At 39.0% G+C, this 13,656-nt stretch overlaps 1 protein-coding gene across 1 annotated transcript in view; it reads right to left on the bottom strand.

Moving 5' to 3' along the window:
* LOC108746451 (probable G-protein coupled receptor Mth-like 1) overlaps positions 1-13,656 on the bottom strand; it is a 163,815-nt gene that overhangs the window by 18,821 nt on the left and 131,338 nt on the right. The window contains exon 5 of the mRNA XM_018483236.1: positions 6,535-6,719. Coding sequence (XP_018338738.1) covers positions 6,535-6,719 — 185 coding nt within the window. The remainder of the gene's footprint in view (positions 1-6,534; positions 6,720-13,656) is intronic.

The raw sequence follows: 13,656 nt of genomic DNA, 5'->3' as shown, positions 1-13,656 counted from the left end.
CTTATCAATTTAATATGACATCACTACTCTAGTTCAGTTCATCTTTGTATTTTAACACCGTAAAAGATTGCGGCTTTGCAGAATTGGATATGTACATATTATATAACTTCGCTTTGAAATATTTAAGCGGTAAAATCCGCTTTAACCGAAAATACGTTTATTCCTCTTAACTGATTTATTCTCCTTGTTCTAATATGAATTATAATTGTTACTCGTAATAATTACGTTGAATTTCTCTTCAGAATATATATAGTGGCAAGAACGATTCGAATGGTAATACGTATTGAAGGAAACCTAGCTTTCTTCTTTCGAAACCTTGAAAGCCAATGAAAGATTTATTCCAATGTCGGACTACGTTCGCTCGTTTCGATCGGCCGATTGACGCGTAAAAACAAGCCCAGGCTGCATCTTCGGTCTGTTCATCTTGCTCAAAACTGCCGGGCGGCATAAGAATACGCGAGGATGCACCACAAAAGAGGAGATAAAGGCTTTACGGGCAAAAAAGGGGATAAACCGCGGCGGGACCGGCTTTCGAATCTTGCGACCGCGAGAGATCGCCGTCTATATTTGCTGGGTCTGGCAGGTCGCCAACGATAGCTGTTTCGCACGAGTTATATCTCACTCCCATGGCAACCCGTAACAAACATAAATGAATTATGTCCACGCGTGCCGTTCGATACTTTACGAGAGGCACCTCCGCCACGATCAAATCCGATTAGTTCGTCGCCGAAAGTGTTAGGTGTTAAATCAATCGTGAGAAGCGGCGCCGCGCAACTTTACGCTCATTTTTATCATCTAGTCTGGTTTTACTTCTTTTTTTTTTCACCTCTGATGTTTTCCGCTTTTGCGCTGTAGCTCCGATTTATGCACGACGGGCTATTAATCACGGGCTAGTTTCTCGGATCAAAACGGAGTCTGACTGTTTCTATTTAGTTCACGAACGAAAGATGTCACGCATCGGCGATGTTTTCGTCGGGTAGTTTTTTTTTTTTTTTTTTTTTTTGGAATGTATAACATATAATAATTCGAAAGACGCAGTAAACGACTTAATACAATAAAGTATTACAGTAAAATCTATCCTGTGTATCTAAATTTCCAATTTATTGCGTCCTCTTAAGCTCGAGTAATAAACGAAATTGCGTGATAAATAAAGAAGGATTTGAAAATAGGGTTTATACGGGATGCTTTCGCGGCTCTTCAGCATCCGATAATTCCCTCTGCATTCCATTACCATTCCGATTATTCTAATCGCCACTGTGTACGATCATCCCTCTTTCGCTTTCTCGTTCCTCCCATTCAGTAATCGCGTTAAGAAGAAGCATAACGAAACGTGCGTTTAATCGATCCTATGAATATAAGCGCAAAAATGTATGACTTGTATGGCACACATTCTAAATAATGTTTTAATTTATGAATCGTTGATTACAATATACATTTGTCAAAAACATAAATCATATACACGTATAAAGCTATAAAATATTTCTAATAAATAGAATTTAATTTATTTATTCTAAAAACACCGTGAAAAATATATTCTTTTTTATAGGAACGCTTTTAGAGTCGTCGATGCGTACTTTCTCATATATATTCATGTACGTGCGCGAAAAGCGAGGAGAGTTCCATGAATTTCACATGGTAATTTTGCTTTGGCTGCGACCGGGTTATCAGAATAACCTTGGAATTCTCGGGTGACAGTTATATCAAACTGATAATAGTAATAACGATAATAAATAGATCTATTCCGTTACTTACTCTAATTTCACAAAAGTGATTCTGTTACTTATAAATCAGTAATACATAACGCCCAAGCATAAGGCTCCTCTTGTAAGATTTTACGCTACTCGCACACTTCACCCCTTTAATCCACTTAAATTACCACCCACAAAGATAGAAATATTATTGCATTGAATTAAATTATACGGTAAATCTTGATCCTTTTCTAATTATAAATATATCCGAATATTTCATTAATTCAGAGACGGATTTTTATAGCAAAGGCTGCTACATATGACAATTAAAATTATTTTATGGTATGTACTACTCAACAGATATCTAAGATTCATTTCATCAATTATAAATTCCGTATAATTCCTTAGTTTTTATCGCTAATTGTTATTCGCTTACACACACAGACTATGTCTAGATATTTTTATACGATTAATAATACTGTCGGTATTAACAAATACTAGCAATGTTACTGATCGTGTATGGTTAATATTGGTGGATTGATGTAGAATACTGACAGTGATTTTGATTTTGATTCTCGAGTGTCGCTTTATATTAGTATCCATGTCACAATATATTATAGCGTAATAAATAATATACGTAAAACTAAAGTGAAATATTGTTAATAATATTCTGATTCGGTAAGGTTGTAAAAATACTAAAAATTATTGATGCATACTGTCAGTATTACTGATCAGTATTATTAACCGTGTAGAAGTTACCTTAAAAAAAAAACAGGAATTAATTCAAATCAACTCTCTATGCACTTTTTTTTTAATGTCAATATGTAATCGAGGATACCTGAAGGTATTATTATCATTCGTTTCGACGTTAAATATAAGTCAAGAAACAAGGGATATAAACGCAAAATAGGGGGACAGTCTCGGGGCCCATTTAAACGTGCATACACGCATTCCTATTAGTACGGGCCGTATAATCGGGCTCCGAGGCAGAGGGAACGAGGGCTTCGGCCGTTTCGCACGACGACGGGGTTGGACTAGCTGGCGCCAGGTTTATCTCTCTACCCTATCGTTTCAGCCTGTGCCGTTATAGAGTGCCGTTATAGCGGGTGGGTGAAGGGTGGGAAAAGGTTCGCTGCTTGGTTGTGGCGCAGGCGGCACCCTTCGTCTCCTGCAGGAGCATTGTGTCAGGGAAAACAACTCGTGATGGCTCCGACGTAGTCTCTCGCGAGGTACTATTATTCCGATTTGGAACGGATAGAAGTTTTGCCCCTCCAGGTGTAGCTTTTGTGCGCGTTCAGATATCCTTGGTAAAAAAAAAAGGTGAGATCGCACGGTGAAAGAAACTTGAAGCTTGTGAACGTGAAATACACCCTTCTCTCTTTCTCTCGTCATTTTGAGACACAGTGAGCTTTCTAGAAATAAATAAAATTGAATATTTGGAAAAGAGAAGAAAGAGATCACGTTGTCAATATCGATGAATTACAGGTGATTCGTACAAACATTCGTCCTCATTTTCGAAATTTTTGAATGAAAATTTTGGAAACGAAACAATGTGATAAATGATACGTAGATAACGATGCTGATTTGTAGACTTAGAAGTGTCGACGCGATTTATTTTCCGGATTTTTCGAAAGATTACGGATATATAATCTCACAATTACAATTCGTACCGACGAGAATAAATCAATTAAGAGAAATAAATCTATTTTCGATCAAAGCGAATCTTAATATTTCAGAGTGAATTTATATTGTACATATCCAATTCTACAAACTGCGCGCTGAAATCTTTTACGGTCTTGAAACGCAATTATAAACAGAAATAGAGTTGTATTACATTGACAAGTAATCTAATGTTATCCTTATTAGCTTGTTAACTTAATATTTGAATTTTATTCATGATTGCATTTTATTCATGATTGCATTTTAAGATTGAAGAAGATTTTTCCGGCGCACTATTTGCAGTGTTATATGTACGTCAAATAAATTTTGAAATATTTCATTAAGCACTAATTTTAAGATCCGTTTTAACAGAAAGTAGGTTCGTTTCTCTTAATCGATATAATCTTACGACGTTTTATCGCAGTTTCATTGCAATTTTACAAGCAACTTCGCAGAGTCGAAATACCAAATCGTCGAAATACCGCGCGCATCACGCGCGTATACAGTCAGGAGGCGCCGGTAATTATTATCCCTGTCGGCTCTTTGATATCCTTTTTTTCCAATGGGGGGAAAAAAAGGATCGATCCTCCCCACCGCGGCACGCGCGGGCGGTCGTGGTCGAGGAATGCGGCGACGAGGTGGATCGGTTGTTTGTAATTGCAATCTCCGGCCGCGACAGGGGGGGTGGACCTGCGGATTCGGTATGTAAAAAGCGTTAATCAGAGCGGGATGCGAGCGGCGTGGATCGCGGCCTGACGTAATTAATACGCCGGGATGCGAGCGGCGTGTTTGCAGGGCGCATCTATAGGTGAACTTTAGGACGCGAAGCGTTACGCGACGGGATTGTGGGATGTGAATTACGCAGGGAAGCGGGTCGTTAAATGGTCGGGCAACAACAATCCGTAGTCCGACGAATAGAGATGCTTCCCCCTCGTCGCCGTTACGATGTTGAGCCTTATTATCTCTCTTCGACCCGCGAGAGATTCACAGGGAGATCCGCAGGCAGGCCCCGCCGCCGTCTGTCGGTTATTATTGGGGATCCGGGGTATTAAAGGCGCTCCGGGGCGAGGTATTGATCTTCGGTCACCCTTTACGTTATACTTAAATACAATATTTCGGCCGACGCGTAATCCGCTTACGAAAGTATCCGAGATCGTTAATGCACCACGCAGAAGCGGCCGACAGAACGGCCGCCGTTCCGTTCCTTATCGTAATCGATTGTTTGTACGCATGGATAATTATATACCCATTCAGAGGGAGAAATCGTATGAGAATGTACACGGTTTGTACGTACTGCGTAATATTTCAGGGAGCGTGTAATCCTCTTGCGCGAGTCGAGTGGCAGTCACTCAACTGCACTAATAATGTATTAATGCATGTATTTATATAAATGGAAGTACCTGCCCGTTTTCACGTATTCTTTACACATGTATTTCGTATATAAAAGCTCGAGTACGCATGTAATAACTATTTTGAGCCGTGGATTTCTCCGTCAATCTGAACCTAGTTTGTTCGCTGCAAGAAACGGAAATACCAATTTTTTCCCGATACTTTCAATAGTTATTTATCCGCGGAGAATAAAAATAAAGATTTTTAAAACAACTAGAATTGAATAAGAAAAAAAAAAAAATGAAATCTTTCGAGATAATCACTGATTTATGCGTGCGTAACAACGATTACATTCGCGATATCATTTTATTTTTTGACATTGGTCGCGTCGGTGTCGAATGATGGTACTTCATTAGCAATTAATTCGACACGACCGATCGATTAACAAAACCAATTTAATTGGCACTGTGAGAGCGCGGATGACCAGTTCTATTAATTGGCAGAATAATCGGATCACAAGGGATTGTCGGATAACGGTCTGCTCGCAACGTATTACTTTCGATAATAAGCTCCATTATTGTCTGTCAAATCGATATCTTATTACTAAAATCATTTTAGTTTCGAGCACCTATGTTTTGTTTTTTTAAATTAAAATTTATAAAATTGTAAGAAAAAGAAAGATGGGATATCTACATTTAAATTTTCAGAAAGACGAAGAATTGGTTAGTTTTTAACTCTGCATGTACGTTTCATTGAAATACATTAAGCGAATAAACTCGATCGGTGCATGTTATATCCGAGAAGATAAACTGAAACGAATAAAATAAAGTAAAACAAATAGATAATATTAATCTCCGTAATAATATTAAAGATAGCTGATCTTAATAAATCGGTTGATAAGCGATCTCGTATACCCTCCCGGGTGATTAATGTCGGTTTTAATTGCAGCAAGGAAATTAATTAATTCACAAGGATGAGGCACATTCTATGCGTTGATATTAATCGCCAAGTAAATGATCGATTATTCGGCTTGCGAGTGGTTGAATCATTTATTGGTAACGAGAATAGTAAAGGCTTCCCCATGGCGTGGTGGAGCTGGTCTGAAGGGAAACGAATGCATCACAGTTATTAATTACTGCAGACGTGGTTGTAAATAATTCCCATTAGATCGATCGATCGTTTTTAATTGCAAGAATAGCGCATTTCGGTGTCTATAATAATGCGTTGTTACGGACACGGTATCGTCGGAAGGGAGTCTGGATTATAGCTATACGCCAAGTTTAATTAGAGCAATGATCTAGCTCGAACTATACATATATATCGTCCGACAAGTAATTCGTCCCCAATTGCATCATTACGCCAGCCGTGTAACAAACACATAGCTCTATTTAATTGAGATGTGCGCTAGTTTATATATGGTACATATCGACCGTCTGTTTCATATCGCGTTGCTAACGACGAAACTCCAGTCGCGAAATGTGAGCCCCTTGACAGGGAAAACTAATATCCTTTGTTAGAAATAAATCTACTCGCTTTACATTGACCTGACCAAAAGGCTTCCTTGGCTTTCCACAGTTTCACTCAAAATCTGTACCAAGTCTGAGAATCATTTGCTACTTAAAAATCAAGTTAACAATCTACTTTAGAATTCGTCTTGATATATATATTTTTTTATCAAGTTAGACGGGCTGCCTTTAGTAATTCCTTATTATTTCAGGAGAAATGCAAATCTGACGGGATCCGATAATATGGCGAGGCGAACTAGTAGGGTAACGGGTGGATGGGGCAAGTTCACGCGTCCATAAGATAGTTCGCGCAGAAATGACGAGGGGTTCAACAGACGAGGTAAGAAACTTACCGTAGAACCAACACTGCTTCTCGCCGAAGCGAGGCCTCAGAAATGTGTACTGTGGTTGAGGCGGTAGATGATCCAGAAGCGCAGCCAGACCGGCGACAAGGAAGGGCCCGCCCCAAGCGTAGCAGGCGTAGACCCTGAGCCTAAGGGTCTCTTGACCTTTTTCCAAACTCACTGGTCGCAAATCCCTGAAAGCAGCAAAAAAAAGCGAGGGCTCAGTCAGTAAAGAGCTTGGCGATTGCGGAGAGAATACGCGGCATTGTGAGAAATGCAGGGAAATAAAATATCGAGACGCGGCCACGGGTAACCGCTCTTTTTCTATTCCACGTTTCCCTCTCGGCTACAGCGAATGAATGGAGCCAACGAAAAAGCCATTCGTGAACGCGTTTCTTTTTCCCCGGGCCACGACAAAGAAGTAATTACAGCCTCGGGAGTAATTATTCTATCGTAAGGAAGTAGCAGATGTAATAACACAGTAGAAATATTTATTACAGATTTATTATCGTTGTCATCGATCGATCTTCCGTTTATTAAAGCGAAACTGTGCGAGAACTCGGCACACGTTTACTCGTAACGTACTAAACTGTAAAGCTTCGTCATTGTCCGGCTAGTTTAATATCGCCATAATGACATTCATGGCGGGGAGACGAAGCTAGGGCTTGATAAATACATGAGGGGTAGTTATCCATTAAATCGTACCCTAACGCAAATGTCGATTAGCGCAACGAGAAGTTGCGAACTGCGGTAGCGAAAAAGTGAAGTTACAAGAAGAAAAGATTTAGAATGTTACAATAATCACTTCTGTTGGACTTGATAAATAAAAAACTGATTCAAATGTAAGTAAATTTTTTTATAAATTATTTGTCCGTCTCAAAATTGCAATCATACTGCATGACAAAAACAATTACTTATCGATATAAAGCAAACATTACGTTCGTAATTTCCGAAAAATTGTAATTAAGAAATTTTTACTAGAAATATACGTGTGTTGAAAAATGAATAAATATGTATCATATCTTGGACGCAATATATTACAAAAATTTAGAAAACATATATCCCGCAATATTTCCATTCTTCCGGACTTTTCTGTAGTGAACTCATTTTATAATGTACCCTCTTGTTAGCGTAATTCTTTTAATGCAAGTAATTTTATATAATTTGCGCGATTCATGTAGAGAATAAAAATACACTAACATCAGTAAAAGCTTTCTAACTAAGTGACATGAGTTGGTGCAGACAGACATTTTCATTTAAATATTCTCTTTGTATATCCGCTCTCTAAATCAACCCATTATATAAATTTTTACTGAAGTTAATCCGTACATACATTCATTAAAATATGTATAGAGGGGGGGGGGGGAGAAGAGAGAAAGAAAAGGGAAAGGGGATGCCATCGCAATGAGCGTGAAAGTAAAAATTTAAACAATTTTTGGGAACTCTCAGTCGCGTTTTTTGCACATCAGACAATTCCGTAGTTCACAAATAATGAAGTGCCTGCGTGCACTAATCAACGTTAATAATCAACGTTACATATTATTAGGTTTTATATTTATTTACATTTATTTATGCGCATGTTGTTGTTACCGCGCAACGTTAAATAATAGAGTTTGTAATTACATGAAAAGATGTCATAATAATCTCAAATAACGTTGTAAATATTAACGGAGGTCCGAGTGCGTAATTTCGAATTACAGTCACTATGCGCGCAGTACTACATATTTTTCCCAGTAAGTACATATATATTTGTATATATTAAAAAAATTCACATGTATCCCTCGAGTATATTATTCTCAGTCTATAAATTCTTCGATAAGTTCAAATTGATCTTTACTCAACTAAAAAATAAATCTTGGAGCGATTAATTCCACGGAAGCTTAACTTCGAGATACGTAATTTCGAAAGTTGTTTAATATCGAAAGGTAAATAGCGAAAAGACGTAGTATCCATTTAAGTTTTTATTGAGAAAAATCTACCGAGATGCGGTCGTGAAGATGAAAGCAGCGTGCGACGATAGTTCTCTCGTGGATACTTCCCTTGATTAAGTTACACAAAGCACCTGTCAGGCAACTATCTCGGAAGTTTGCTTTACTCGACGTTCTCCTCCAGGACGCGTTCCGACGCGGTGGAGGTGTCCGGGGGATGCGCGAGAGATTTAGCGAGAGCATTCCGCTGAGAATGGGAGAGGAACGGCGGATAGATGGACGCGAGTGGATATCTCAAGATACTAATTTCGCGATGCCTACGCCTCATTTCCGGCGTCGCTAATTAGGCGTCACCACTACCGTCGCGTTTCTCCCCAGTCTCTCTCTTTCGTTTCGTCTTTCTCTGCCTATCTTCTTCCTCAAGTCTATCTCAAGCGCAAGATAAGAGAGCGGCTCGGAGAGAATCGGAGAGACGGAAAGGAGAGACGGTAAAACATTCGCGCGCGAGCGACCGCGACGTCTCGCTTCGACGTCGGCACGGCGGCGCCGCGATAATTCTCCATCCCGACCCCGCTTCCTGGTGGAAAGCCAGTCGAGCCAGAAAGACATTCTAGCTCCGGCACGGAATCGGACGTTAAATATTGGCTGCAGTCGGCAAAAATCAGTGGACACCTGCCGTTTCTGACACGCGTGAGTTGCGCGTGGTGATGTTTCGTCGAGCTAAATCGAGCATGGGCGAATCTCTCTTATCGCAAGCACACGCAGGGTTTGTCAGAAGTTTCTCTCTCATCCTGAAAATTATCCATAAATTCTCTCTGATTCCCAGAGAAAATTTCCTGATTTTTCTCTAATGCTTTTAATAATACTTCGAAATATATTTTTGTAATTTCATCCTGATTTGGAAATCGTTGAATATTATACTGAGAGAGCGATTTAACACATAGCGGTGTGTAAATCACTATTAACGCTACCGACTCCGTTTCCGTTTAATTGTTAAGCTGGTAATATTCCAAAATTGCGTTGGTGTAATGTACGCATATTAAGTTTTTTCTACAGCCAAGAATTTTAATTTTCCGCGGAAAATTGTACAAAATTCCTAGATTTTTCCCTGATTTTCCGTTTTGCGGCAGCTCTATTACAGACACAATTATGCAAACAACAGTGGCAGTTTATTCCTCGTAATAAAGAGAGACGATTCGTCTACGCGTTTCTTTTTCATCACTTTTGACGTGGCACAAAGATCGGTCTCGAGCGTGGCGATATATGTTGTATTTTTGCAATATAACGAATCTCTCCACGAAGAGAGAAGCCTCATTTAAACGGGAAACGTACTTTCAGAGATATGCATTGCGTAATGATGTCTCGTGCTTGACTGGCGAAAGAGTTCCGAGATGCATGCATAGAGGTTGCAAAGCCGAGATAACGAAGTCTGTTATTAAATAGACGTCAGGTGGCCATTGTTAATCTTTTGATCCTCCGTAACTGCTATTGTGGACTCCACACGAGGATCATGTTATGACCTTTTTTTTCCCCTTTGGACATTACTTCCCCCTTGTAATACGGAAGCAGACGACAGCCGAAATATAATAACATTTCCTCTTGCAGATTATTATATATGCGCAAACGTCGCGCATTGCGGCCACGTATTCAAGATTTATTTTAAAATGACGCTCGAGTTTCACGATAATCCAAGAAATAGTAACTCGAAGACGTATACGACTTTAGTAGCGTAGCTACATAAATCTCGGGCACGCTGTCGTAAATCTAACGAGTCTACAATGTGAATTTCTTCTTTTCTCTGCTCTAAACGTTATAACGCTTTGATCTCAGAAGATGATATTACAAAGGAAATCGAAACATTTACTGATACACAAACGAGACAGTTTTGCCGACGAATAGATGTCGACTTCGTTAGAATCTTCACCGCCCGGCTCATATGTTCGAAACTCATATTTTACCAACTCCCCCGCGCTATCTTTCCGAGACTTTAAACGGCGCGGATGTAATGTCGGCGTGCTGTCTCGTTGGCCGTAGAAGGTAAGAGCTCTGTATTTATTTCTCCGATATGGTAATTATACGGACGGCAATTAGCGGCAGTGTCGGCCGTTAGAGTGCGAGACTCGGCGGAGAGCAACGTAGAGAATAACGTATAACGAGGAGAGCTCGTTGTATGGAAGCAAGATGGACACAAAGATATTATTTATTACGCCCACGTTCTTCGCATTAGGAAACAGTCTCGCGGTTTTGAGCGCTAAGCGCACATTTTATTAGGGAAAATGTTTGTTAAAGTACGAATTATTTATACAGATAGTTTACGCTGACAAGCGTAGCGTTTAATTGCCGCAGAATTCCCGTAGAAGAATCTTCTCCTTCGTTGTTGCGTTAAATTTGCGGGCATATAAAATGTTGTAGGTGTGTAAAATTTATATCGTAACATAATACAAACGGTTACGATTTCGGGCCTTTGAACAAAAATTTTTGGAAAAGTTTCTTATCGCGCGCTGAGAAAAAATATTCTAAATTTTAATATTTATTTAAACAGTGCCAAATACTTACAGTATTGCTCGAAAGAAATAATAAGTTGAGTCAAATGGTACTTGTACTAAATAAATGTATCTTTATATCTAATAAGTGTTTAATTAATTGTACTGTGCATTCAAGCGAATGATTTGTTAATATTTAGTATATTTTTTTCAGCGCACACACTTTTTGGACAATCTTTAGGTAAATCTCAAAATAATTTCGGAACTCATCCGCGTAGAAGCGTACAGCGCGCTCGAGTAATTTGCGTTACGCCCAGGACTTCTACGTTCTACGCGAATCCTGTCACAAGCGAAGCAGGATTACGGCAGAAACTTCTCCAAAGCGCATCAAAAATGATTATCGACAACGCCCTCGGGAACGTCTTTCGAGCACCCGTAAATTCCTTCGAAAAACGATAGCAGCAGAACGAACTTTGTCATTCGAGACGTATGGAAAGTAAGTTTACACTTTATTGAAAAGTTTCGAGGGCTCTCAAGCGCGCGGAAACTTCTCGTCGAGACGCGAAAATGTTCAACTCGACGGTTCCTTCACCCTTCATTCATCGTCAATTGAGACATCCATCTATCCTTTGTTTCCTCCTCTCGAACCCCCTCCACCCTCCCATTGTCCTCGACCTGTTTACGCGTTCTACTGAATCTGAAGATCGATTGATCGATCTCTCCTTCTACGTATCTATCTATTTGTCACAGCCTCCGCAATGTACCGCCAGCACATCTCATTCTAACACGCAGGTGTCGAGAAACGATACGGTCTAATGGACTATAAATTGCAACGGCTTATGGGAATTACCCAATGAGTAATTCATGCAAATCTATGCGAAATTCTCAATAAACGTATCCGATCTATATCTGGGTCGCATTACGACATATTAATTATTTTGCGATGTAAATTTTATATACCCCCAATGCAATTTAATGCAACAATTAAACTGAGAGCAACGTCCTCCTACAGAAATTCCAGTGGCAATTAAACGTTATTCTCGCAATTCCTAATTAACTAGAAATACGTAATTACTTGTAATTCATTCATTACGCTAATATTTACACTGCCGTACGCGATTATTTGCGTAATTAAGGTTTTATCGCGAAGAATATCACATATCTACGGATTGATCCGGTTTCCAGAGGCGATCGAAAATTAGGGACAATTTCATCGTTCGTTAACGTCGTCTCTGATTAACTTAAACGCATGAGATAGTGCGAAACGGTAATGCGTTAGACCGATTAGGATGAGTAAGAGAACAAGGATCTGAGAACGCGACCTTAATTAACGATAATCAAACGAACGTGACAATTACGAAATATTGCCTCGCACGTATCTACGAACACTTGGCCGAATCGGGTTATGTCCGTTGCGAGAATGCAATTCTCGCGTCGAAGGTGCGTGTCGAGGTGCGAACGCTCATCGTCGCGCGAAACACAAAGCGCGACTCTCCTCCCCGTTTGGTTTCCGGGATAATCAATGTCGCACATCCGGAATTAGATGGCGATTATGTCGGCGGGAAGGAAGGCGGCGATAGAGGATTTGCTATTGTCACCGCGAAATACTCGCACAGATTGCACCAATACTCTCTTCGTCTTTGTCCCTTTTTGCTTCTTAGCTTTCGTTACTTACTCGCTCGTGAATATTATCCCGTTACCAATAAGCCGCGGTAATAATCCCAGAAGTGAGAAGAAAGGTACCAAGAATTCCCAGCGAGAAAAGGCCATTCCAGTTGGAGTTTCTTGTATTCTTAAATATAGATATACAACGTTCCGGGGTAGATAGATTCCGTGTAGGAATCTATTTGTGCTTCATAACCGCACAAATGGATCACTAAGAATGCGTTCCAAAATTTATTGCTAGTATTAAAAATCTATAGCGTAGGTAACGTGTACAGTACGTAGATTTTCGGCGTTATGTGCTGGTAATAAATTTGGAACACAGCCTAAAAAAACCGCGTAACATTTAGCAAGAATAATAATAGCCACAGTCATTGATTCTCCGATAATAAAGAATCTAAGGACGTTTCATTGCATTGTATGTTAATATCGTGCATTGTCATTCGTTCAATTAATTTGCCATTCATAAGTCGTAAGTAATAGCTTATTGTAGTGCCATTCTTATAATCCTAGCATTATTAATTTTACAGTATTTTTACATACGCACTGTTGTGTGCGTATATATGGGCGTAGCCAACGAGAGCAGGAGGGGCTTTGGTTTAAATTTTGAAGAACCAAAATAATTACAAAAAATTATACATTTATGGACTATACTTAATGAATATTCATAAGAAATTAATTATAGAAAAGAAAAAAGAATTAAAAGGGTAAAAGTTATATTTAGAAAGATTTTAAGAGAATACAGAGAACAATTAGTTCTACAAATATGTTTTCAAAGAATCAGTTTATAATTTTAAGCGAAAAATTAAGTAAATATAATAAGTTTGTAACTTAGCTGCCAGTAATTAATTAAAAATAATAAAAGTCCATATAACGGGAACTATTATATAATAGTTCAATATAGAATCAACTGTGATTCATCTCATTATTCTGTTCGTAAAAGTATTAAAGTACGATTATTAATAGTTTACGAGTTATTTAACATTTTATGTCAACAATAAAATGTGCCAGAATAAAATGTAAAATATCTCGTCAACTATTGGTATTTTGATATTACG

This window comes from Trachymyrmex septentrionalis, unplaced genomic scaffold, assembly GCF_001594115.1.
Source record: "Trachymyrmex septentrionalis isolate Tsep2-gDNA-1 unplaced genomic scaffold, Tsep1.0 scaffold171, whole genome shotgun sequence".
In the NCBI taxonomy this organism is placed as follows: Eukaryota; Metazoa; Arthropoda; class Insecta; order Hymenoptera; family Formicidae; genus Trachymyrmex; species Trachymyrmex septentrionalis.
This window is presented reverse-complemented; position numbering and strand designations above follow the sequence as displayed.